Raw genomic sequence first — 27,376 nt, forward strand, 5'->3', positions numbered from 1 at the left:
TGTAATAAAATCTCCTCGTGACATGTATTACTCTTAAGCCGATGTTAACACCTAGAAATTTCTGAATGTTGGCACTGAAAATTTGTTCTTAAATTTAAGCGTCAGCTAATTAGTCATATTTAAAAATCAGTTATGCCAGATAATTCAGTGTAAATCTGATAAAAAGTCTTTAATTATTAAACAAGGAAGAAAAATATATCAAATGTTTTACTTTATTATTCATAAATGCTTTGCTTAGACCTTCTGGTTTAATAACTTCTAGTTTACAATTCGAAATTCTCTGGTTAAAAGTGTTTTGATAAGGTGAAAAGGAACCCATTATTAAACATTTCCTTGTGATCCATGAAGGACGATTTATGCTAGATAATTCAATATTCCGGATAATCAATTATAAAAGTCTTTAGATTTACCATCAATGAAAGAATACCGCAAATAACAACTGAATTCTTTATCATCGTTATCAGATGTTTTTCTTTATTATTCATAAATATAATATGCATTTCAGCTGGACGGCTATAATAATTAATAATATCATCAACAATTCCAAGTAAAATATTCAAAAACACACACACATACGCACATACACACAATATGTATATATATACACATTATATAATACACATATGTGTGTATGTATATATGTATGTATCGCACACACACACACATATATATGTATGTATATGTATATATGTACGTATGTATTAATGTGCAAATGTTGTTTCATACTGGGTTCACTATCCCTGGGTCTTTGTGAATGGTCAAAGTCGACTCTTAACAGGTGTTTCGAAACCAAAGCCCCTGGTGCGAATCATAACCGGGGCAGAAGCCTTTTTCAGTTATAATTCCCTCTGGGGATAATCTACTCCCAAGGTACGGTTAACGTGATATTACACGGTATCTGAGGTTTGATATTCGTATATACATACACACCCATGTATACATATATAACATACACACACATATATATATATACGTCCGTATATTTATATATACATATGTGTATACATATATACATACATATATATATATATATATATTTGGATATATATATATATATATATATATATATATATATATATGTATATGTGTGTGTGTGTGTGTGTGTGTGTATATATATATATAATACACATACTCAAAGTTTATTCTAGTACTATGAGACAATTATTCTTGAGAACCTGACCCCACGTAAAGTATCAGCGCCTCTAAAAAACATTAATAAGCCTTTCTTCAAAACCATCATTTTAGATAAAAAAAAAAAAAATAACGTTACTTGGAGATAAATCAGCTGCTTGAAAAATGCACTAAAATATTTGCGACAGTTCGCCGGCGGGATCTTTTACAAGTATACTTCTTTTCAACAAACGTATTTTCATAATATTCAAATTGCAATTAGTGACGAAAACACTCCGGAAATAGATGTCAGTCATCATATTCCGAAACTTACTAAGTTTCATCACTGCAAAAGTAATGAATACTGCATTAAAACAATATAATGCAATTGCATAACTAGAATTAACTGTACCAGAGATTAGCATATAAAATTTAGCCCAAAGGCCACGCGCCGGGACCTATAAGGTCATTCAGCGCTGAAAGGGAAACTGAGAGTAAAGGAGGTTTGAAAAGTGTAACAGGAGGAAAACCTCGCAGTTGCACTTTGAAATAACTGTTAGGAGAGGGTGGCAAGTAAGTGGAAGAAAGGTAATATGAACGGAGGTATGGTAAAAGGAATGAAAGAAGTTGCAACTAAAGGCAAAAGGACACCTCATAGACCTCAAGACCTAAGTAATAACTTCAGTGCACCACGTTAGGTGCACTGATGGCTCTACCCCCATACAGGGCTATGCCAGTAATGAACAGAACTCTTGAAAATTGTAACTGTTGTAAAAACAGTTCCAATCTCAGATGCACAGCACATGCACTTCTTTGGCATCATTTGTGTCAAACAAAACAAAGGAACACACAACACAGCAAACAGGATATAGATGATGCTGTGAAACCAAATGACATTGCCAAAAGGGTGTCATGTAATAATTAGTAATGGTGCAAGAGGTAAATGACGCTAAATCAAAAGACGTAAGCAGTAGGAGTTGCAACAGTTTACTTTATATATTCCACGTGGAATCGCTTGTAAGAGGAGCTGAGACGAAATAAGACTTGCTTTAATTCGCATGAGAGGGAAAGCAACAAGCATTAGATTCTTTGTTTTAAACCAGCGTATTTTTTTATGTATGTCTGATTCTTTATTTATCACATCACCGTTTTAAACGTCCTTTAATATCATAGTCAAGTTGTTTTTAACAGTTTTTAGTTGATACCATCCTAACATATTTGTATATATATATATATATATATATATATATATATATATATATATATATATATATATATATATATATATATATATATAACGTTCTAAGATATATATATATATATATATATATAACGTGGATGGTTACTGGTAACTCGAACAATAGAAGATGGTTGAAGGAGGAAGTACATCCCAGGTGGTCCATAAAATACATTTATTGCAACGTTTCAAAACACAAAGGTTTCATTTTCAAGCTATAAAGATAACAAACAATAAAATTAACATTAAAAGCGCTAAAATACAAATACAAGACATAATACATTATATACAGCAAAATTAAAAACTAGTTGTAGCAGGACCAACCATCACGAGAGGAAGGAAGGACGAAAGTCAGAAGGAACAAACCAGAGATGACAAAAGGCAACAGCTCACGTAAGGTAAAGGGTTGTCGAGGAAGACTATGTGTTCAATTGGGGAACAAGTTGTTTAATTTATATTATATATACACTTAAGAGTTTCGGGAGTTTCGAGTCGACTTCATGTGGTTCATTTCTATTCCTTCAATTCAGATGGATGTAATCCCACTCAGCAATATATAGGATAACCACATATTTAACTGATCATAGGTTTCCGCTCCACACCCAGACGGGACCATTTAAATAATATCCTAATTCAGTATAAAAAAAAAATTACCAGAGGATTGCGATAGACTACATACAATATTCAGCGTCGACGTTTATTGAATTGCACAATAAAGTTTTGCTTTTTTTGGACTTGTTCTTATTTTATTTTCTACAATGTCCACGATTTTAAGACTTGAGCTGTTCACGTAATAGTGCTTTCCTATTCAATTACAGATTGATTATCCTTGTGTTTATAATTGACAAATGATCAATGATCTATAAAGAAGATACTAAGGAATGTATATATATATATATATATATATATATATATATATATATATATATATATATATATATATATATATATATATATATATATATATATATATATATATATATATATATATATATATATATATGTATGTATATGTGTATATATATATATATATATATATATAAATATAAATGTATATATATATATAAATATTATTATATACAGTATATATATATATATATATATAAATATATATATATATATATATATATATATATATATATATATATATATATATATATATATATATATATCAGATCAGGAGAAATACATAAGCAATTGCTTCTATATAGTACGTCTGGTAAACTGACAGCTTCTAAGAGTCAAAATATTTATCCAGCAACAAAGTTCGTCTTTAATCATTTAACAATCTTAAAACAGTCACACTCCTTGACTTGGTAACTAATAGCTAAGCTTCCCTTGAAAAGGCAAGAAGAATCTTATCTTTAGACTTAGCTCACAAATTCTCTCTCTCTCTCTCTCTCTCTCTCTCTCTCTCTCTCTCTCTCTCTCGTGAGGAAGTTCTTATGATGGTTGAATGTAAATACACAGAACTACCTTTGGGTTATAAAATCCGTAAACAGATAATTAATGAATTAATAGGAAAAATTTATGCGCGGATAACGGTGTAAGGTTTTTGGCAGTATTCCTTAGCACAGTTGTTCCTTGAATATTCTAAACAAATCTAATCGCTTTTCAATCTCATTTAAAGTTTTTTTTCTTGCGCGTTCCTGAAAATAAAGTTATTTACAAATTAAAGTACTCTATCTTGCAAAGAGGAAAGTTATCAATATTATGTTATCAAATGTTTTTAGGTCTTTAAGTATAAAATGTAAACACTCAAGACTTCGAATCATTATCAAAATATAGAATTTCTATCTTTCCTTTAGGTTTACAAACACATAAATTACTACCTGAAGTACCTATTCTCCTGTTTTGTGATCTATTTCATGTTTGAAAATATATTTTTTAAATGATATGAAAAAACAAAATAAAAATATTTTAATAATTAAGTGATCCATTTTATAAAATCTGTACCTTTGTGGTACCTTTGACGAAATTTTATTTATTGAAGATAACAAGATTTTTATCAAGGTATCTACAAAGAACTTTTATTAAACCTGGAAAAATTTAATTTCATCAAGACTCAAGAACATCCCTGTGGAATATTTAAAGCATGCGTAAGCTATACGTATCATACATACATACATACATACATACATACATACATACATACATACATATATATATATACATATACATACATACATACATATATATATATATACATATACATATATACATATATATGTATATATAGAGTATATAAACAGTATATATATATATAATATACACATACTTTTGGGGCAATGTTATTCTTGTATGCAGATTTCGTTGTATTCTATGGCTTTTGGTTCGTGATCATCTTCTTATTAGCATTGTCAAACTAATAAGAAGTTGATAAATAACCTAAAAGCAATAGAATTCAACGAAATCTATATATACATATAATATATAAAATATATTTGCCCTAAAAGCATATCTATATATACATACACATATATATGTGTATATATATATATATATATATATATATATATATATATATATGTGTGTGTGTGTGTGTGTGTGTATGTGTGTAGACAGGTAGGAAGATAGGTTCATCGATTTCAGCCCCAACACCCACATGTAAAACAGATAAGATCTGCGTAATTGGAATCCACTGCACTGTGCCAAGTTTTCAGCGCTGCAAACTTGAGTCAACAACATGAATTGCGTCTGAATTCAACAGGTGAACCAATTAATTGTTTGCCTCTAATATCTTCTGTAGAACGCTCAAATTTTAGATACTAGTTTATCATCAATTTTTCTTTTGTTGTCAACATAATTATTATCCTCCATCTGTATGCAGGAGACGTAGGAAAGTTGCCAAACTTGTTTGTTCGTCTATGGGTCTGCGAATATTTTAGCCGGATATCTCAGTGACAGAAGAACAGAATTCCATGAAATTTCACAATTATGTTCAATACCTGACCATTTCGAGATTACAAACGTAGTCATAGGTATTAGCTCTAAATTTACGATTTGTGCCGTGGAAACCATTACAGAGCCGAGCCGATTTGTCGAAAAATTAATTATCTTGATCGGTTAGCTATTACATTTCCTTAGTGCTGTTTAAGCGTTCCTAGGACAACGTGTTACAAAGTTCGCAAACACACATATGATAGTTAGCAGGGTACCTCTAAAACAGATTAATAGGTTCTAATGAAATTTAACTGATAAATTCCTTGGACGGCCCTCTCGAAATGGTGAACACTCGGGAGAAGTCGGCAGGGTAGATTTTTTACTGCCTGTTAAATCATCCCTAAACTTGTTCATCTTGCGACTAATATCAACTGAACAGATTTTGCCGCGTTTCATCAAATTCTATCAGCTACTTCTTGAGATGTTCTGCTAAACATCAAGCATACAGACAGGAATTTTCTGTGATTTAGGTATTTCACTTATTTAAGTAGACTCGGCGGAAATATGTTCTTCTGAGTTTTCTAGTTGCCTATTTATTTCATAACAGTCGATGAGAATTTTCAGCTGATACTCTTTATTAATTTCATGTAACATTTGCATATTTTAGGAAAGTGTAAATTGACATGAAGTAAAAATGATCACAAGCTTTCCAAAAGAGGTGAGAAAAAAGTCAGAATATTTATGGTCTTTCTTCTTCCGGCTTGCTTGAAGTTAATCCACTGAGTCACTTAAAGCTATGTTCTGACAGATTTATTGCCCCGCCAGAGAGAGAGAGAGAGAGAGAGAGAGAGAGAGAGAGAGAGAGAGAGAGAGAGAGTTTGATCCTGTCCTTCGAATAATGGAATAATGTAATCCACACTGTACTATTTTCAAAGTGCAAGGAGCCATAAGCCAACCATTTTTCATGGTAAAACAAAACCCGAAATCCAGTGCTTTATGGACACAAGGAGGGAATGAAAACGATAGGGAACTACCCACGAAGGGAACGACCAGACCCGCTCTACAGTTTTCATGAAGATGCCGGGAATCATAGGAGACTGGACGTAGATGACGACGCCGAGTCGGCTGAAAGCAAAGCAAAGGTACAACTAAAGAACCTTGTAGTTATCAGATTGTTGGTCTCCTCAGAGCAAATGCTGTGTAATGAGGTCGGCGAGAGATGCATGGCTGCCTGGCCCTTGGATATGACAGGAGCTATCGAAGGAGAGGAAGGGAAATAAATATGGATAAAATGACTCGTAGTTGAAGGAAAAGGGAACCATTGGAAATAATAAACAAATAAAAAATGCGCCGAAGTTTCTTCACAATCGACTTTTCTGCACAGCAACTACAACGTATAATCAAAGCCACCTATTTTAGGTATCTATCTTTCGGTGATCTCAGTATAATGCTGTATGAGCCGTGGCCCATGAAACTTTAACCACGGCTCGGTGGTGGCCTATCCTATATCGTTGCCAGAAGCACGATTATGGCTAACTTTAACCTCAAGTAAAATAAAAACTACAGAGGCTAGAGGGCTGCAATTTGGTATGTTTGATGACTGGAGGGTGGATGACCAACATACAACTTGCAGCCCTCTAGCCTCGGTAATTTTTAAGATCTGAGGGCGGACAGAAAAGTGCGGACAGAAAAAAGTGCGGACGGAGAGACAAAGCAGACACAATAGTTTTCTTTTACAGAAAACTAAAAAGGGGAATTCTAACTGGTAACTAAATAGAAAGATAAGGCAACATTAGGCCTTCGACTCGTAGTTGAAGGAAAGGAGATCCACAAAAAATAAAAAAAAGGTGGAATTCTAAATGAATTCTAACTGGTAACAGTTACTAGAGAGAAATAACTAACACCTGAAAGCATTACTCTTAGAAGATTTTACCGCTCTTATTTATTCTTGAAAACTGCATTAAAATAGGGCTATAAGCGCACACTTTAGTTATACTTATACAAAACAAATTTACCTCTTCCTAATAGGTTTGGCCTCTTGTCATTAAAATTCAACAACGTAACTCTGTCTCACACCGACTGTTAGGAATACCTGAACACGATACATCAATCCTCAAATCTTAGGTTCCTCTTGAATGCGAACTTTTCTGAAAACGCTGTAGTGTTGAGACAGAAGGGACTGATTCTGCATGAAACAACAGGAACTTGTGTAATGAGTTTCATTATTTTCAGCCAAAATATTTAAATCTTTTATGAAAATGCTAGGTTATCTTACAGTTGGCAATGATTTTACGATGCGTTGTTGACGGGAGGGGGACAATATTTTCTTCTTATATAGGCATAAAAAGAAAATAGTCCAGTACTGCTAAACAAGGGAGCAGGGATCTTAATGTGGAGCCCTTTATAATTACGGAGGCCCTCATGTGCAGAGAAGCTTTGGATTATTGGAACATTCTCTGTGTATTACTGACGTGCACTTTGTAGGTCTCACAGGAAACAATTAAGCATTAGAAGGGACAGGTAACAGCTTCCCTATGTATTTTCAGCATTAATCTAAATGCAGGCAACAGCTTCCTTGTGTACTTAAGGCATTAATCTATAGAGGTCGCACCTGTTTATTTTCGACAGTAATCTACAGAGGTCACAAGTAGCCATTTTCTGTGTATTCAACATCGGTGATTGTATTAACTATCAGTATATATTTATCATTAGTAAAAAAACTTAGAACCATTTCAACTCTGGCAACCTTTAAAAAGTTCAGCAAAACGAGTATGGCAGATATAATTACATTTTAGGCACTTTATGTATATATTCAACGCATAAAACGCATTGCAAAGACTGACACACTTTTGTCATCTCTTTTCAGGAAGAAGCCATTGTGAAAACAACGACTCAGAGAAACTTGAAGACTAGAATAAGGAGGTAGGGAAATGACGTCGAGGGAAGTGCAGACCAGGACATCAAATTTCTCCAGCCATAAACTAAAAAGTAAACTTGACATTGTTCAACAATATTGATGATAATACAACAGTCTGAAATCTAAATCAATTGATTTTGGTCCAATAAAGTGGTATTCAAGACAGGAATCAGGGAAATAAATTCTTCGCGAAACGACAAAGTCAAATAGATTATTTGCGTCAGCAATGAAAGGAAACTTTCTTTTAACCTCTAGTGAACGAAAGATCTAAATGCTGCTCAATAAAGAAAGTATGCATCGTGGAAATGAAATCAACGAAATCAAGAGTCAATTTTCACCAAATTTAGTGTTGCCACAGCTACATAGTTCACCTGCTGACAGCATCTGTAAATCAGTGAAGTCTATACTGACTTAGCAAGACATCCCTTGAATCGCATTAATGTGTAGTAGACAGCACTGAAAGTGGATTTCATAAACTAAAATAAATGCAATTATTTTTCTTATAATGAAAACTAGTTCTGAAAATTTTATTTACAAAACTTATACAAAATTAAATAGCTATTGAGGACAGAACATAATGATTCACCGGGACATATACGATTTTCTAGCCATTTAGGGTCCAATATGTAAACCATTCCACCAACAGCACCTGAACAAGTGAGAGCAACAACGACTACTGGCATTACAACGAAGGATTTCTCCGAAGCCCAAACACACCGCTCCTCAGAATTCCTATTTCCGGGACAGGAAAAATATGATTATGAAATTCCTTGCCATCCTACTCCTGCCATTCTTTTGCGGTAAGATCTGTGATTTTTTTTTTTGTTTACTAATTTTACTAGCTTTCAGAACATACATACTAACGCAGAAAAAACAAACACTAGCAAGAAAAAACACGCAACTATGACTTATAAGAACAAGGTCCTCTGAGTAAATCATTATAAACCGCTTTCACAGGTTTTTTTTTTTTTAGGATGAGCATTTATAAAAGTGTACTTAGACTAGGTATGATAATGCCAAGAGCTATTGCAGTTATGTCTTTCGAACTTCTGCTGAACAGGGAACTCGCAATGTGCATCTCAAAATAGCATTCCTTTACTGGTCGCAGACAGTGGTCAGGGAAATAATAATATTATAATTTTTTCTAATAATAATGTTGCATATAAAGCACAATGATTGTTAATACGACTAGCTGCCATTGGTTCAATCCTGTGGGAAAGAAGAGGCCTCTTTAGCTCATTCCTATGGAAAAGAGTTAAGAGCAAGGATATCAGGGAGGTCCCTAACGTTTCTACGGGAACTGATGGCAACCTTCTTATCGATGGCCTTGGCCTTAACCTTTTCTACAGGAATGAACTGAGCGTGTTCAGTCCTGTAAAAAAAGTTAGCGTTAAGGCCATCGATGAGACGGGTTGCCCTTAGTTCAGTCTTGCAGACAAAGTTAGGGCCAAGGCCATCGTTGAGAAGGTTGCCACCAATTCCCATATAAAATTTTGAGTCAGTGCCATTGGTGAGGTGGGTTTACCCTAGTTGATTCCTGCAGAAAATGTTAGGGACAAGGCCACCAATGAGAAGGGTTGCCATTGATGGGTAGGCTGCAGTTAGTGTATGTCAGGAAAAGCGCTCGGGCCAAGTCCATCAGTGAGATGCACTGCCATTAGTTCATCCCTGTGGAGAAGAATTAGGGCCAAGGCTGTTGATGAGATGGGCTGCCATCAGTTGAATTCTGTGCCATCGATGAAATGGGTTGCTGTTAGTTGTATCTTATGAAAAAGCATTACGGTCAATGCCATTGATAAGACAGGTTGAGGTTGTTTATTCCTGTGGAAAAATATTATAACCAGGTCTGCTGCTAGTTCAGTGCTGTGGTAGAGACTTTTGACCAATACCCTCGATGGAACGGGCTACCTTTTGTTCATACCTGTGGAAAAGCGTTATGGGTAATTTCATCCATGGGATGGGTTGCCGTTAATTCACTCCTGAGGAAAAGAGTTAGGGCCAGTATTATCGATGGAATGGTATGCGGTTAGTCTATGCCTATGGAAAAGCGTTAGGGCCACGGCCATCTATGGATGGGTTGCCGTAGGCTCATGCTTGTAGAAATAAACCTGTGTGAAAACTTCTTACAGCATGAAAGCAATATCTAAATATGGGCACATAAAAGGTTTCTTCCCTGAGATGGAGAAAAATTCCAGCACCGAAAGTAACGTGTTTTTTTAAGGAATATCTGTAACCATTTGAACTATGTTCTGCGTAAGCAGACTTCGACTGCATTAGGTAAGCAAAATGTCGAAAGGGATACAGGAGGCAATGATTTAGAAATACCAGTTATCTCAAGTATTAGCAGCCTTGCATAACAGCAAGCAACAGCACCAGAATCAATGGAATTTCACTACTTGAATCCATTTCACCCTACTACATACTTTATTTGATTAAAGAAAAGACTAGTTAACATTAAATAGTTTTGACGAGGAATATTATCCCAAAGTGACAAAAGAGTTGACTTAATTGGCCTATCAGTATTGTTACAAGACGCCAAAGGTATCTCAGTGTTTGCATGAAAATGGACGCACTACCAAAAAAAGTTATAGTAAGATTTTTTCGCTCTGAGAAAGAGAGATATTGATCCTGCTGATGGCTAATCAGGAAAAAACATACATTCTAAATAAAAAATGTTCAGATGCTAACACAAACCAATCATGAACTGAGCTTTATCTTGGCTACAGCTAAAATGTTGAATATAAACCTTGTGCAGTTGTGGAATCTTCTGATCTGCAAATATTTAACTAAAAATTCATTTCTGCTCTCTGCTGACGTTTCCTGAATTTCATGCGTGTCGGTCTGATTTCTTATTCCATCATATTTGTTTATTTATCACCTTTTCCCATAACTTGTTTCTCTTTTGGGCTGTTTTCCTTTGGAACCTTCTTGAACTTATAGTTCTTGACTCTGTCCAGAAGGGTTCTCAGCTGAAGATTTCAAGAAAGAAAATGTTTCTTCTGTAACTTAGAAACAACACCTCAATTATTTTATCTCAAACCTTTGGCGACTTTGACTCTTCACTCTATCAAAGCTACAGACTGCTCTAGGAGCAAGAGCTGGTGTTGGCATAAAGCAAAACCAATCAATATCTACAACAAGAAATCTTTCGAGGAATTTCACTACTTGAATCCATTTCACCCTACTACATACTTTATTTGATTAAAGAAAAGACTAGTTAACATTAAATAGTTTTGACGAGGAATATTATTACAAAGTGACAAAGAGAGACTTGGTTGGCCTATCAGTATTGTTACAAGACGCCAAAGGTATCTCAGTGTTTGCATGAAAATGGACGCACTACCAAAAAAAGCTTATAGTAAGATTTTTCGCTCTGAGAAAGAGAGATATTGATCCTGCTGATGGCTAATCAGGAAAAAACATACATTCTAAATAAAAAATGTTCAGATGCTAACACAACCAATCATGAACTGAGCTTTATCTTGGCTACAGCTAAAATGTTGAATAGTATGCCTTGTGCAGTTGTGGAATCTTCTGATCTGCAAATATTTAACCGAAGAGCAAATTCATTTCTGCTCTCTGCTGACGTTTCCTGAATTTCATGCGTGTCGGTCTGATTTCTTATTCCATCATATTTGTTTATTTATCACCTTTTCCCATAACTTGTTTCTCTTTTTGGGCTGTTTTCCCTTTGGAACCTTCTTGGGTTTATAGTCCGTTGACTCTGTCCAGAAGGGTTCTCAGCTGAAGATTTCAAGAAAGAAAGAATGTTTCTTCTGTAACTTAGAAACAACACCTCCTTATTTTATCTCAAACCTTTGGCGACTTTGACTCTTCACTCTATCAAAGCTACAGACTGCTCTAGGAGCAAGAGCTGGTGTTGGCATAAAGCAAAACCAATCAATATCTACAACAAGAAATCTTTCGAACCGGCAATGCAATTTGCTCTTCGGCTTTCTGGCTTTATTGCCATTAATTGCTCATTAGTCAGAAAAATTCTGTGAACAGAACTGAAGGCTTTCATCTTCGTTGATACAGCCCGTAAAAGATATTTAGGAAGAGGAACGCTCAAGTTCCTAGAAAAGTTAAAAGGTAATACTTTTATTACTGCAAATTTTATAAGTCCGTTATTGGTGAGCCTGGAGTAGTCATGATTTGCATATGTCTGTGTGCATAAATGCCTATCCAAATATATAATACGCAAACACATGGATCCACATAAGCAATATATATTTATAAATTATATAAATATAATCTATCTATCTATCTATCTATCTATCTATCTATCTATCTATCTATCTATCTATATATATATATATATATGTGTGTGTGTGTGTGTGTGTGTGTGTGTGTGTGTATGTATATGCTTTCCCCTTCATAGGCGCAGCTACAAAGTTAACCTTTCGAGCGATCCAATAAGATTCGACTAACTACCAAGCACATGTAAAGTTAACAGAGGCACAATGGATATTTTTTTTTAGGAAACTGTCCAAACCGTTTATGCCACTTTTGAGATAAGCGGATCTCTAACTAGTAAGCCGAGGTTGATTAAATACGAGGCCACGAGGCCATACACACACAAGCTACTGGTTTACCATTTCAGCGAACGATGGAGTAGACATTTTGAGAGAGTCACATTAAATAATGCGTCGCTTGTAATACTGTCAAGGTGACAAGAAGTATTCTTCTAGTCATACATACACACACACGCGCGCACACACACACACACTGAAACACTATCACTCAGGAGACTTATGTTTGACATTTACAACTTTAGTTCCCTTGCTTCCACTGGAATAAAACAAAAAAAAGAATGGTTACTTACAACTGGTCCAAAAATGAACTGATATACACAGGTATGCTCCATTCACATAACTCAAGGTGGCTCATGGGTTAATTCAAGACTTTTGAGAGTGGTATTTCTACAGCTCAAATTCTTTTTATATTTGAGAACTGCTTGCAATATATGCAGCCACTTTCAATAAGGAATCATTTACTAGACAAAAGAGGCAAATTTTGCTTAAAAATTTTAATGTTATCAACAAATATGAAAGCTGGAAGTAAACTTTTATAAAAGAATGAATGACATTTGAGATAAATGCAGGCGCCTAGGGCTTTTCACTCAGCAAACTTACACAGTGCAGTCACTGTGAATACTGGTTATCGGCCAGTTTTCCCTACTCAGTAGATAACTTCTACCTGTTCTTTTAGATAATTTTGTAAGTCACGTGCGTCTGTCTACACCTTAGTGAAAAAATAGGGAAATTCGAAATTAATAATTGTAAGGGTCTGTATCTGGCACCAGCTCACATTCAAATCTTCATTTTAGTATTTACATTTCTATGTGCTACAAGGAGCTCAGTCTCTTTTTCTTTCTCTCTTTTCCTTGCGTTTGATGGATGGCTTTTAAACAATCACATTCAGTAGAGAAAATATATGAATGGAGAGCATAGGGGTTTTTAGTTTTCTATAAAAGAAAACTATTGTGCCGGCTTTGTTTGTCCGTCCGCACTTTTTTCTGTCCGCACTCTTTTCTGTTCGCACTTTATTCAGTCCGCACTTTCTTCTGTTCGCATTTTTTCATGTCCGCACTTTTTCTATCCGCCCTCAGATCTTAAAAACTACCGAGGCTAGAGAGCTACCAATTGGTATGTCGATCATCCGCCTCCAATCATCAAACGTACCAAATTCCAGCCCTCTAACCTCAGTCATTTTTATTTTATTTAAGGTTAAAGTTAGCCATAATTGTGCCTCTGGCAACGATCTAGGATAGGCCACCACCGTGCCGTGGATAAAGTTTCATTGGTGGCGGCTCACACAGCATTATACCGAGACCACCAAAAGATAGATCTATATTCGGTGTCCTTGATTATACGCTGTATCGGCTGTGTAGAAAACTCGATTGCGCTGAAGAAACTTCGGCTCATTTTTTACTTGTTTATTTCTGACTTATAGTAGATAATGTAAAAAGGCCTATGGATATGATACGGTGTTTGAAGACCAAGTGGATTAACCTGAGAAGGGTTATAACAATTATTAGATTTTCAAGACTAAGCGAGCAATAACTTTATCTGATGGTCATAAGATATTAAGAAATATTTTACATTTATCCAAGTTGATTCATTCCCTTGATTCGTATAACTTCAGCAAACCACTAGAGGACGATAAAGTGTTAGCATAGTTAAGAAACATGATTGATGCGTGTGTGCGTTGTAGTCGAGATGGACCATGCATGATAGATAACCTGTTAATTAATTCCTCATTATATAAAGAATGGACAACGTTCAATTCCTGATATTACGTAACAGTAGATTCACATGATTTTATAATGATAATTCGTCGACCACAATAGGTATTAATGTTACAGTGCTGTAAAGAACGTCAGGGAATAAAGGATTTAACTCAGACGTCGAAAATGTTAAGCCCCTGTTTTAAAGCTGGAATGTTCGACTGCAGTATCATTAAACAGCTGGCACTTAGCCAGATATCCTGGAATCATGTCTTAATAGCTTTGTTAATTTTCGATATTAACTCTAGATATACATATTTATTGGACGCAGTTTTAGGAATTCATAGTCCCATAAATAATTTGTTTTTGTCTGTCTGTCTGTCTCTCTCTCTCTCTGTCTGTTCTAGGTAACATTTTGGCCTCTGCTCTTTAATTATTCTTATAGACAGGAGGGTTTTTCCATATTGCATAGATGCCTCCACTCCTGGTTTCTTAAATCAAGCTTTTGGTGCTTTTCACAATATAATGGGCTTCAGTAATGCAAGCCATGTTGTAAAACGTGCCATTATCTGAAAGTGCTAAGAAAACTTCAGAAATCTACTACCCCGAAATACATGGATCTGTTGATTCAGAAGTTCAGAATTAAGCAAGGTACTGTAGAGATTCGATGAACAATAAATCTTTCCCTTTTCGCACCGATGTTACAAAACTAAAGGTTGTTGTGCCTAAACTTAATTTTGATAGAAATTTGCTCAGTCCGACTGATACCTAATCGGATAAAATCATTTGCGAAAACAGTACTTCCTAGTCTGTGTAGGCTTAGGGAACCGAATTGCACAGAATAGACAGACAAAAAAACAAGTAAAAAATTCGTCGAGCTTTCTTCGGCGCAATCGAGTTTTCTATACAGCCGCTACAGCGTATAATCAAGATCACCGAAAAAGATCTATCTTTCGGTGGTCTCGGTATAATGCTGTATGAGCCGCGACCCATGAAACTTTAACCACGGCCCGGTGGTGGCGTATACTATATCGTTGGCAAAGGTACGATTATGGCTAACTTTAACCTTAAATAAAATAAAAAAAAACTAATGAGGCTAGAGGGCTGCAATTTGGTATTTTTGATAACTGGAAGGTGAATGGTTAACATACCAATTTGCAACCCTTTAGCCTCAGTAGCTTTTAATATCTGAGGGCGGACAGAAAAGTGCGGACAGAATAAAGTGTGGACGGACAGACAAAGCCGACACAATAGTTTTTTTTTACAGAAAACTAAAATGAGATAGTAATCTTTTTTTTCTATTTTCTTAATGGGCCATCTTGTATTTTCTAACGTTTATTTGATTTCCTTTTGTTGGGGTCTTAAATGACATTATTAACGGCTTTTGTTTCTTTTGTTTCCGTAAGCAGAACGAGATACCTTTAGATTCCTTCAGACCATGGTAATTTTGTGAAATGAGCAAGAATGGTTCTAAAAGCTTCATTTAACGAACGTCCTTTGTTGCAAATCTAATGGAGAGAGAGAGAGAGAGAGAGAGAGAGAGAGAGAGAGAGAGAGAGAGAGAGAGAGAGAACTAGTTCTCGAAGACAACTGGAATGGAAGAATTTGACGTAAAATTTGCTTTCTTCGTCTGAGTCAAATCGGGTGTTTCACGGTAGAATACCCTGCATCTCCAGGTGTGATTGTTCTAGTGAAAAATATCCAGGCAAATGTTAATATATTATTACCTAATTTCTTATTAATCATCTTCGCTATGGCAAGCAGTGTGTTATGAAATACACCTTTTCAAAAATAATAAGACATGTTAAGTATGCGCAAAACACACTTTTGCAATTAACACTTTTTCCATCTTCATTAACTTCGTCCTCATTGTTATTATCAAGGATGATTCTATTTTTATTCTCAAAATAGTATTCACCCAAATATTATCAATTAGTTGGGCAGTAAGAAATGTCCTAACATGCAATCTGCAAGTACATAACGTACATAATTAACAGACTTAATAGCAACATCCTATTATCAACATTACTTGCTCAGCGCTTGTTACGAAAAAATTGCCATTGCTGCCAGTAATATCTATAATTATCAGCATAATTTATTAGAGTAATCACCTTCTTTATCATTTTAATCGCTTCCTCTCTCTCTCTCTCTCTCTCTCTCTCTCTCTCTCTCTCTCTCTCTCTCTCTCTCTCCATACACAAAATACCAGAGACACATTACGTGTCCCAGACAGAACACCAGCAGTGTGAATGATGCATTGCTGGTTATCTTTTCCCGAAAAGGAGATGACTGTCAAACCGGCTCCTGCGTAAGAACGAAAGCTGGTACGAAAAGAAAAGATAATGAAGAAAGAAACCAGACAACCGTCAATTTTGTGTCTCTGTTTGCCTTGTATTCTAACTATAAGGGGCAGAAGAAACGGGGGATTTGTTTTCTTTAACCGGCGTCCCTCCCTCTCTCCCTCTCTCTTTCTATCTCTCAGTGAACGTGGTTGCAGTTAATGATAGCCTTCATATTTATATATATATATATATATATATATATATATATATATATATATATATATATATATATATATACAGTATATACATATATAAATACATATAAATGTATATATATATATACATATATATATATATATATATATTTATATATATATATATATATATATACAGTATATACATATATAAATATATAAATGTATATACACACATATATATATATATATATATATATATATATATATATATATATATATGTAATTGTAATATATGTTCTTAACTTCTCGGATTCTTCGCATTTTTGGATATATACAAAGCCTTAAGATCCAAGTGCATGAAATTGTGACGTCCGGTGAAACAGGATCGTTTCCCGCTACCGGACATCATAATATAAATATCTTAAGGCTATAATATATAAGTTGCATATGTATCTGATAAAAAGTGACCAGTAGATTCTACATATATGTATGTATATAAATATATATATATATATATATATATATATATATATATATATATATATATATATATATATATATATATATATATATATATATGTGTATATATATCCATATTTATATATGTACATATGTTTATGTATACACAATGTATATACATAGCCACAATGCCTTCTTAACTTCTCGGATTCTTCGCACTTTTTTGGATACACTTGCCACTACAAAGCCTTAAGATCCAAGTGCAAGAAATTGTGACGTCCGGTGACACGGGATCGTTTCCCGCTACCGGACATCACAATCACTTCAATTTCTTAAACTTGGATTTTAAGGCTTTGCAGTGAAAATTGCATCCAAAAAAGCGTGAAGAATTTAAGAAGTTAAGAAGGCATTGTGGCTATTACAACTGCATATATATCTGATAAAAAGTGACCAGTAGATTCTACATATATGTGTGTGTATATGTATATATATATATATATATATATATATATATATATATATATATATATATATATATATATATATATATGTATGTATATATATATATATATATATATATATATATATATATATATATATATATATATATATATATATATATATATATATATATATATATATATATATATATATATATATGTAAATATTTATATAAATACATATGTTTATATATATGTATATATACATGTATATACAAACATGAATGTTTGTATATATATATATATATATATATATACGTTGTTTAAGTAGTATGCTATAAAAATCTGTGTGCTGAACCGCTTGACCGACCCAGACAAAATTTGGCACATGGCCATCATTTGACCCAGCTTACATAATAGGTTAGGTTTTAAACCCGTACCCCCTTCCCCTTCCCCTTTCCCCATCCCACTTCCCACTTCTCTTTGTAACCATGTGTGGCAAATAAACTCTACTGGTTTATCATATCTCATTTCATGTACTCGAGAACATAAAATATATTAAACAAAATGCTTTTCAGTCAACAGTTTTACCTGGATAAAAGGGACAGACAACAGTAATACCAGGTTAAAGGGAAACAGCATGAATACCTGGATAAAAGAGACAGTCATAACTTGTTTACAGTACAGTTGCTTTAAAAGGTACAGTAACATGTAAATGGATAAAAAAAGGGCAGTACAAGTCAAACAGTAATCCCTTGATAAAAGGGACAGACAACACAGTTATACCTGGAATCTTGGGAAATTCAGCACAGTAATACCTGCTAAAATATATTATTGAAAATGCCTTTCAAAGTCAAGTCACCACAATAATCACTGGATAAAAGGGACAGACAGTAACAGCTGGATAAAAGGGACTATCACCACAGCATCTGGATAAAAAGGACAGTCACCACAGCAATATCTGGATAAAAGGACAGACACCACAGTTTTACCTGGATAAAAGGGACAGACAGCACAGTAATACCAGGTTAATAAAATGGACAGACAGCACAGTTTTACTTGGGGGACAGACAGCATGGTAATACATGGTTAAAAGAGACAGTCACCACAGTAATACCTAGTTGGATAAAATGGACAGACAGTCTCTACAGTAATAGCTGGATAAAAGGGACAGTCACCACAGTAGTACATGGATAAAAAGGACAATCACAACATTAATAGCTGGATAAAAGTGACAGTCACCACAGTAATCCCTGGATAAAAGGGACAGACAGTAATAGCTGGATAAAAGGGACACCACAGTAATACCTGGATAAGAGGGTAAAGGGGACATTCAGCACAGTAATACCTGCTTAAAGGGGACAGGCAGCATAGTAATACCTGGATAAAAGGTACAGTCACCACAATAATCACTGGATAAAAGGGACAGACAGCACAGTAACAGCTGGATAAAAGGGACTGTCACCACAGAAATATCTGGATAAAAGTGAGTCACCACAGTAATACCTGGATAAAAGGGACAGACAGCACAGTTTTACCTGGATAAAAGGGACAGACAGCACAGTAATACATGGTTAAAGGGGACAGACAGCATAGTAATACCTGGACAGAAGGGACAGACAGCATAGTAATACCTGGATAAAAGGGGCGGTCACCACAATAATACCTGGATAAAAGGGACAGTCACCACAGTAATATCTGGATAAAAGGGGCAGACAGCACAGTAATAGCTGGATAAAAGGGACAGTCACCACAGTAATATCTGGATAAAAGGGACAGACAGCACAGTAATAGCTGGATAAAAGGGACAGTCACCACAGTAACACCTGGATAAAAGGGTCAGACAGCACAGTAATACCTGGTTAAAGGGGACATTCTGCACAGTAATACCTGCTTAAAGGGGACAGACAGCACTGTAATACGTGGATAAAAGGTACAGTCCCCACAAAAATGACTGGATAAAAGGGACAGACAGCACAGTAATAGCTGGATAAAAGGGACAGTTACCACAGCAATATCTGGATAAAAGGGACAGTCACCACAGTTTTACCTGGATAAAAGGGACAGTCACCACAGTAGTACCTGGATAAAAGGGACAGTCACCAGTTAAAGGGACAGACAGTAATACCTGGATAAAAAAGGGACAAACAAGTACCTGGATAAAAGACATTATGACTGGATAAAAGGGAACACCTGTAATGTTAAAGATGACAGACAGAACAGTAATATCTGGTTAAATGGGATAAACATGACAACATTATAGTAACACCTGGATAAAAGGTGACAGACAGAACAGTAATGACTGGTTAAATGGAACAGACAACATGGTAACACCTGGATAAAAGATACAGTCACTATAGCAATGACTGGATAAAAGGGACAGACAGTACAGCAATACCTGGTTAAAGGTGACAGACAGTACAGTAATATCTGGTTAAAGGTGTCAGACAGAACAGTAATACCTGGATATTGGGGACATTCATCACAGTAATTTCTGGATAAAAGGGACAGTCATCACAGTAATATCGAGATAAAAAGGACAGAAAACACAGTAGTACCTGGTTAAAGGGGACAGACAGCACAGTAATATCTGGTTAAAGGTGATAGACAGAATAGTAATACCTGGATAAATGGGACAGTCACCACTGGAATACCTGGATAAAAGAGACAGACAGAACAGTAAAACATGGATAATGGGGACAGTCACCATAGTAATTTCTGGATAAAGGGACAGTCATCACAGTAATACCTGGATAAAAGAGACAGACAGAACAGTAATGCCTGGATAAAAAGACAGTCACCACAGTAACTCCTGTCAGTTCACCCATGAAAAAAGTAGAACAATCAGTCGGACCATCAACACAAACCCCCTCCCCTTTTCCCTTCTTCCTCCCCTCCCCTTTTCCCTTCTTCCTCCCCTCCTCCTTCCCCTTCCTCTTCCCTCACCCACCCCTCCCATATTCCTTTTCCTTTTCCCTGCACGTAGACTGCCATTCAGAGTTCTCCCGGGCACCGCCAAGTTGGTCAGTTAGTATATATATACAGTATATATATAAATATATACAGTATATATACACACACACATATATATATATATATATATATATATATATATATATAAACAGTATATATACAGTATATAGACATATATTTAATATATACATACCTATATATATAATAAATATATATATATATATATGCATATGTATATATACACATGTATATACATATATAAATATATATATATACATATATGTAATGTATATATATACACACATATATATATACATATGTATATATATACAGTATATATATATGTATATATATATATATATATATATATATATATATAATTTATATATATATATGTATATAATCATGAATCTTTGTATGTGTATCAGTCACAATCTGATCCGATATAGAAAAAGAGATTTCTATTTATGTACCATGTACCATACCGAGGCAACTAGAAATCAGCTGGACATGTTTCCATAGAGCATAAACAAAATATGCTTAATTAGGTAGTTTAAAAATAAAGATTACATAGGGAAATACGGTAAAGTATTTCAAAAATTTTAAAATGATAAACAGGTAGTGCAGTTTATTGCCTCCTATTTATCAGCTATTGAGATTACACAAACTATCAGTAAAAAAGAAGAAAATGAAAGAAAATTGGACCAATACGTACCATTTCCACATGGCTCAAAACTTGTAACAAACGTGAACATAGGTAAAGAAATTCACGTATACCCTCAAACGTACATACGAACTTTGAACAAAGAGAGCATATTCTCAAAAATGTGATGAATAAGAGAATCGATTTCATATAATCAGTCTAAAAAAAATTAAATTGCCATTTATTCTTCAATTTATATGTTTCGGTTACACCACTCCATTTCCCAGGCAAGTGACAATCTTGTGCCTGAAGGCTCTGTGATACGCGCAAACTTTCGCGTTGCAAGGGAAGAGTTTTCGTCAACACTTGTCACGAAACATTCCATTTCGCCGAGTAATTGTATATAACTAAATGTACTGCTTGGATGATTGCCTCTGTTGGCTGGAGAGTCCAAGGCAAGGGCCTGTGCTGGCACTGTGTCAGCTTAATCTGAACCAGCCTTGGATGTTCACGTGAAACAATGCAAAGATGTTCAGGTAATAATAATTCTTAAAAGCTTTGCTGATGTGACCCACGGCAAACATAAGGCAACTGCAAGGAGCATTTTCGACTTTACCTGCAATCTAAATATTATTTCTCATTTGCCTCTGCTTACAAAACTGAAGTATCATAAAGTAGGGTTTACAACCGAATAAAGACACAAGGCATTTTGGAAACAATTTCATGTTTTTGGTAGCTTTGATAAAAAAAATAAACAGTCTATAACTGTGATTTACCGACAATTTCATTGACTGGGAGAGCCGTTGAGTCTGAATGTTATTATCGTATGTTTTCGAGTTTCCATAAGCGTCAAACTAAACGAACTATCTTGACAAAAATGATTGTATACATACATACATATATACATACATATATACATATATATATATATATATATATATATATATATATATATATATATAATAAACAAATAAATTCTTACATCATTAGCCTACGCAGAAGACTCATCAGCAGTGTGTCTAACCTCACATCACACACACACACACTCACTGCGCCATTCACTCCTATCCCCCAAGCTTTCTGGCATTCCTGGTTATTGAGTCTCTATTTCTAAAACCTCTTACACTCCTTTTATCTAATCTTTTCTAGGCGTCCCACTCTTCTTTCTTTATACACTCTATCAAAATATCATTGTCCATTCTTTCTACATGATCAGAGCATTGGAAAATACTTTCAACCTTCTCACGTATGTGTTTAATAACAGTAAAATAAACTTTTTTTCGCTTGCTGCAAGTCTTTGGACTGAGATTGCAAGCCCCAGTGCTACTCCATCCTGGATGCGACCAACTCTGGTCAACTAAATACCAGGTACCTAATGCATTGCTAAGGTCGATATGGGAACGATGGATAGGAAAAAAGGTAAATATCGACTCTTTACTCTACACCTTCCATCGCAATTGGTTCGAATTTAATGGAACATTAGATGCGTGCAAGACTCGACTAACTATTACCTAGAAAATATCCATTCAATGAAACGAACTTTAAAATTTTCACCTATGAAAAAGCTTGATTAATAACCCATTAGTGAAACCGATGTCATCAAAGAGCCCCTGACATCTGACCTCACACAGGTTGCAGCCAATGACTCTGCTCACCGGAAGTGTGACATATCCACATGAACATCTCACGCTGTTGCTTCCCAAGAGTATAATTTTACTATCCTTTTATTTAATTTAATCGGATGTTAACTCTGAATGACAGTAACATTTAGAGGTAGGTGGCAGACTGAGAGATGGCACTATAGGCCGGTGTGAGTTTGATAAGAAAGAAATAAGAAAAGCTTCTAAGAAGAAAATGGATGAAAATTAGCTGTGTTAAAGATGCAACAGTGAAAGGAGTACGTGATAAAAATGCAAAATTCGACAAAGAGTTCGATATGAAGGAGGTCAGAGGAAATGAGAATAGTCTAAGGAGAAAATGGTCTGAATTGGAGCTGCATTAGCGGAATGAGTACATGAAGAGTATGATAATTCAAGGATAAGACTGATAAAAAGGGAGTAAGAATAGCATCCAAGGAGGAAATGGATAAAAATAAGCTGTGTTAAAGATGCATTAGAGGAAGGAGGATGGGACAGAAATGCAAAATTCAAGGATGATTTTATTAAGAAGGAAATAAGAATAGCGTCCAAGGAGAAAATGGATTTCTTTGTTAACATTGTATCAGTAGAAGGCGTATAAGATGACAGTGCAAAATTCAAGGATGGTTTTGATAAGAAGTAATGAGAACAGCATCTAAGCAGAAAATAGAAAAAAATAGGCTGCATGAAAAATGCATTAGTGGAACCAGTGCATGAAGGGTATGAAAGATTGAAGGAATGTTTATGGATATAGGTTGGTGGTAGGGAATAACAGCAGTAAGTGACGGGATAAGGAAATGAGAGATTCACTGAAGGAGTAAAGAGGTTATTTGACGCTTGATTACATGGTAAGAGAGAAGATCATGTATAGGTGTGCAGGAGGATGAATAAGGTAGTCAAAAAAGACTGAAAGGGAACAAGTAAGCAGTTTTGAAAATGAGGGATGAATACTGAGAAGTACTTTAAAGAGGAAACGGTGTTTTATAGAAAATAAATGCGAAGAGAAAGGTTAATGAGCAAATGGACGTGAAAATGATATAAATGGAGAGAATCTGCCTGATGAGAATATGGTCCTTGGTTAATGGAGTCAGTAGAGTATTGTGATGAACTGCTGAATGCGGAGAATAAAACAGAGGCAGAGTTGATTGAGGCAATAGCTAAAGGATCAGTGGAGTTCGAGAATGAACATGAAGGTGACAGATGAGCGTACACTCCTTAATTAAAGTGAGATGTGGATGGTGCATACAAATTAAAAAAAAAGGGCTAAAGTTATCGATATGAATTGTTTGTGCAGTATATGTGATTTCTGAATTAAAATGGTGAGAAATAAGTAACTGTATAAAAGGGTAGAAAAGTTAGTACTGGTAAAAGAATGAATCATTATGTTTTGAGATGGTTCAGTCAGGGAGAGAGAATGAAAGATGGTTGGTGAAAAGAGTGTATAATTTGAAAGTACTAGGAGGAAGGAGAGGAAGACCTGGACAATGAAGAATAGATGAAGTCGTGAAGAAATAAAAACAAGTAAAAAATGCTCCGAAGTTTCTTCGGTGCAATCGACTTTTCTTTATGAGCCGCGGCCCATGAAGCTTTCAGCCACGGCCCGGTGGTGGCCTGTCCTATAGCGTTGCCAAAAGCACAATTATGGCTAAATTTAACCTTAAATAAAATAAAAACTACTAAGGCTAAAGGGCTGCCACTTGGTATGTTTGATGATTGGAGGGTGGATGATCATCATACCAATTTGCAGCCTTCTAAACTCAGTAGTTTTTAAGATCTGAGGGAGGATAGAAAAAGTACGTACGGACAGACGAATAGCCATCGCAATAGTTTTCTTTTACAGAAAAAAAACGCATAAGTACCCAGGAACCACAAGAGTATGCGCAAAAATAATGTAGTTTGTATAGGGAATTCAGCCCGGCGCTGAGACTTCTTTTAAGATGTATGAGGTAGCTAATGGTGTAGACACTTTGCGCTTAAGGGGCACCTAAAGAAGATATTTGTCAGTGACCATTACCTTGTTTCTCCCCTACAGTTGAGACAAACGAACACACACATTATACATACATACATTAATTATATATATATATATATATATATATATATATATATATATATATATATATATATATATATATATATATATATATATATATATATATATATAGATAGAGAGAGAGAGAGAGAGAGAGAGAGAGAGAGAGAGAGAGAGAGAGAGAGAGAGAGAGAGAGAGAGAAGTGATGAAAGAAGTTAGGGAATTTAGTGGAGTGCCAAGTTGTAAAATATGAACAGGAATGGAGCGGGGAATGGTTGGATGTTGACAGATGATACAGTATTGCTTGTGAACAGATTCTTGCATTCCAGAAACTGGTTTTGGTTTATTTATTATTATTATTCTAATTGCTATTATATTTGGAGACTTCTGTGAAAAGCTGAATCAAAAATTTATTTAGAATGTATTATTTTAACTGTAAAGTAAATTGAAATCTTACTTTAAATAAACGATTTTGTAATCAAGTTTTACCTCATAATAAAACACTATCGCTGGCTGTTTTAATGTTAAATCTAGAAAAGCACGCTTAATTATAAGCTCCATTTTCCTCTAACTCAGCCCTTAAGTAAGCAGTGATGAGACAGTAGATGAATTTACCTGATTAAAAAAATGGCCATCATCTTCGAACATAAACACAATAAGATTCAATTACTGCGTACCAACCAGTCAGTGATTGCCCATGGGTCAATCATTCTGTGGGAATGTTGTCTATTCATATTTGTAGAATATGGAGAAAATCACTGTAAAACTGGCAATCACGGAATACTTATGACTTGTCCGAGGGTTGCGGCTGCAATATGACTTTTTTAAGGAGAGATACACAGGTGTCTAGAGAATCTGGAGAAAACTAACTTCATTCTGAGATTTTACCTGTTTTGATACATGCGGATGGAAATGTGGTTGCAGGTGGTCGACCAGGGACTATTTTGTCTTGGCTTGTACAAGCACTTCTGCATGTGCGTTAGCCTGAGTCTCACCATCTTAGTCTTGGTCATGGTGTCTCTGGCTTTGCAGACATCGTGGGCAGTGCATTCCAGGCTTTGAGACCTTCCAGCCACTCATTTGCCTTTTTACTGAATATTGGTTTGAAGGTGATGGAGTTGTTTTTCCTTTGCTAAGTCGACCTTCTTGGGCCTTCTGTCAATACCGAGTTCCAGGGGTACCAGCAGGGAGTCGAGTTTGCCTTAGGATGTCCCTGCTGTCGTTTCTCCCAGTGGAGTGTACAGCAGGTTGAGGGCCTGTTGGATGCAAGCGGGAGGCAGCAGGGAGAACTCGGTTTCCATGAATGGCAAGCCAAAGTGTGATCTGGAATTGACTTGAAGATGTAATCTGCTTTTTTTTTTTGAATTTGCGATATTGCTGAGGCAGAATTGTATGTTTGCTCTTTGAAACCAGATGGATAGTTTGGTCATCAAGAGAGGAGGTAGATGGAGATTGATGGCATTTGTGTTTGTTTGTTCATCTGTGGATATCCTGAGATCTTTTCCTTAAAAGATCCTCTTTGCACCAACAGGCATATCTGTCACTAGTGTTTTTATGCAAGAACTGAGCAAGGTCTACCATGCTTGTGGAGACAATCTTGATCTCTCAAGAAAAAGCATTGGCAGAACTTGAACACTATATTAAGTTCTTTAGTCGTATTTTGTATCTGTAGTTGTGGCTGTGCTGAGTACTTTAATCATCAAGCTGAGCTCTGGAGGGAGAGCAAGCCAGAGCTTAAGCATTGTACTTAGTACATTAGTGGCTTTTTGTACAGTAGCATTACCACAGTTAATCTGTGAATCACCAGGATTTCATGTAAAAGCCATGTTGTGTCTCTTGAGCAAGTGGAGGATGATGTTTTGCTCTCTCTCAAGAGCAAAGCCTGAATATCAGCACTATATCTAATCTATCAGTGACCTCTTTTGTTGGTAAGGCATGGCTGTACTTAGAGTGTTAGTCACCATGCCGGTTTACCAGGTCACTCCAAGAAGTCACCAGTGTAGGGAGAGAAATTTGATTCATCTAGTTACAATGTGTAGACGAAAATTTGGTTACAGGTAGTCGACCAAGCATGTGGTTGAGAGCCTAGTGAAAGGTAAAGTGAGAGATATATAAGTGTTTGACTCAGAGGAGGCAAATGTAGTGGCAACAACTGACGCTGGTCCAACACCTGCTGTTAAAGCCTCCAAGGAGGCATATATACAAGCAGTGGCCGATAAAAGAATATGCCAGCCTCCAAAGAGGCAGTTGTACCAGTGGAAGTTAGCATAGGAGCAACACTGGCTGCTCCAGTCTCTGAAGAGGGAAATTTACAAGCAATGGAGCACTATCGTCCA

The 27,376-nt window shown here is 35.4% G+C and overlaps 1 protein-coding gene across 1 annotated transcript in view; it reads left to right on the forward strand.

Annotated features, from left to right (window-relative positions):
• LOC136833426 (G-protein coupled receptor GRL101-like) overlaps positions 1-27,376 on the forward strand; it is a 144,465-nt gene that overhangs the window by 15,953 nt on the left and 101,136 nt on the right. The window contains 1 exon segment of the mRNA XM_067095570.1: positions 8,097-8,947. Within this exon segment, the coding sequence (XP_066951671.1) occupies positions 8,902-8,947 (46 nt within the window). The 5' untranslated portion in view covers positions 8,097-8,901.

Source organism: Macrobrachium rosenbergii, chromosome 51, assembly GCF_040412425.1.
Source record: "Macrobrachium rosenbergii isolate ZJJX-2024 chromosome 51, ASM4041242v1, whole genome shotgun sequence".
Lineage (NCBI taxonomy): Eukaryota > Metazoa > Arthropoda > Malacostraca > Decapoda > Palaemonidae > Macrobrachium > Macrobrachium rosenbergii.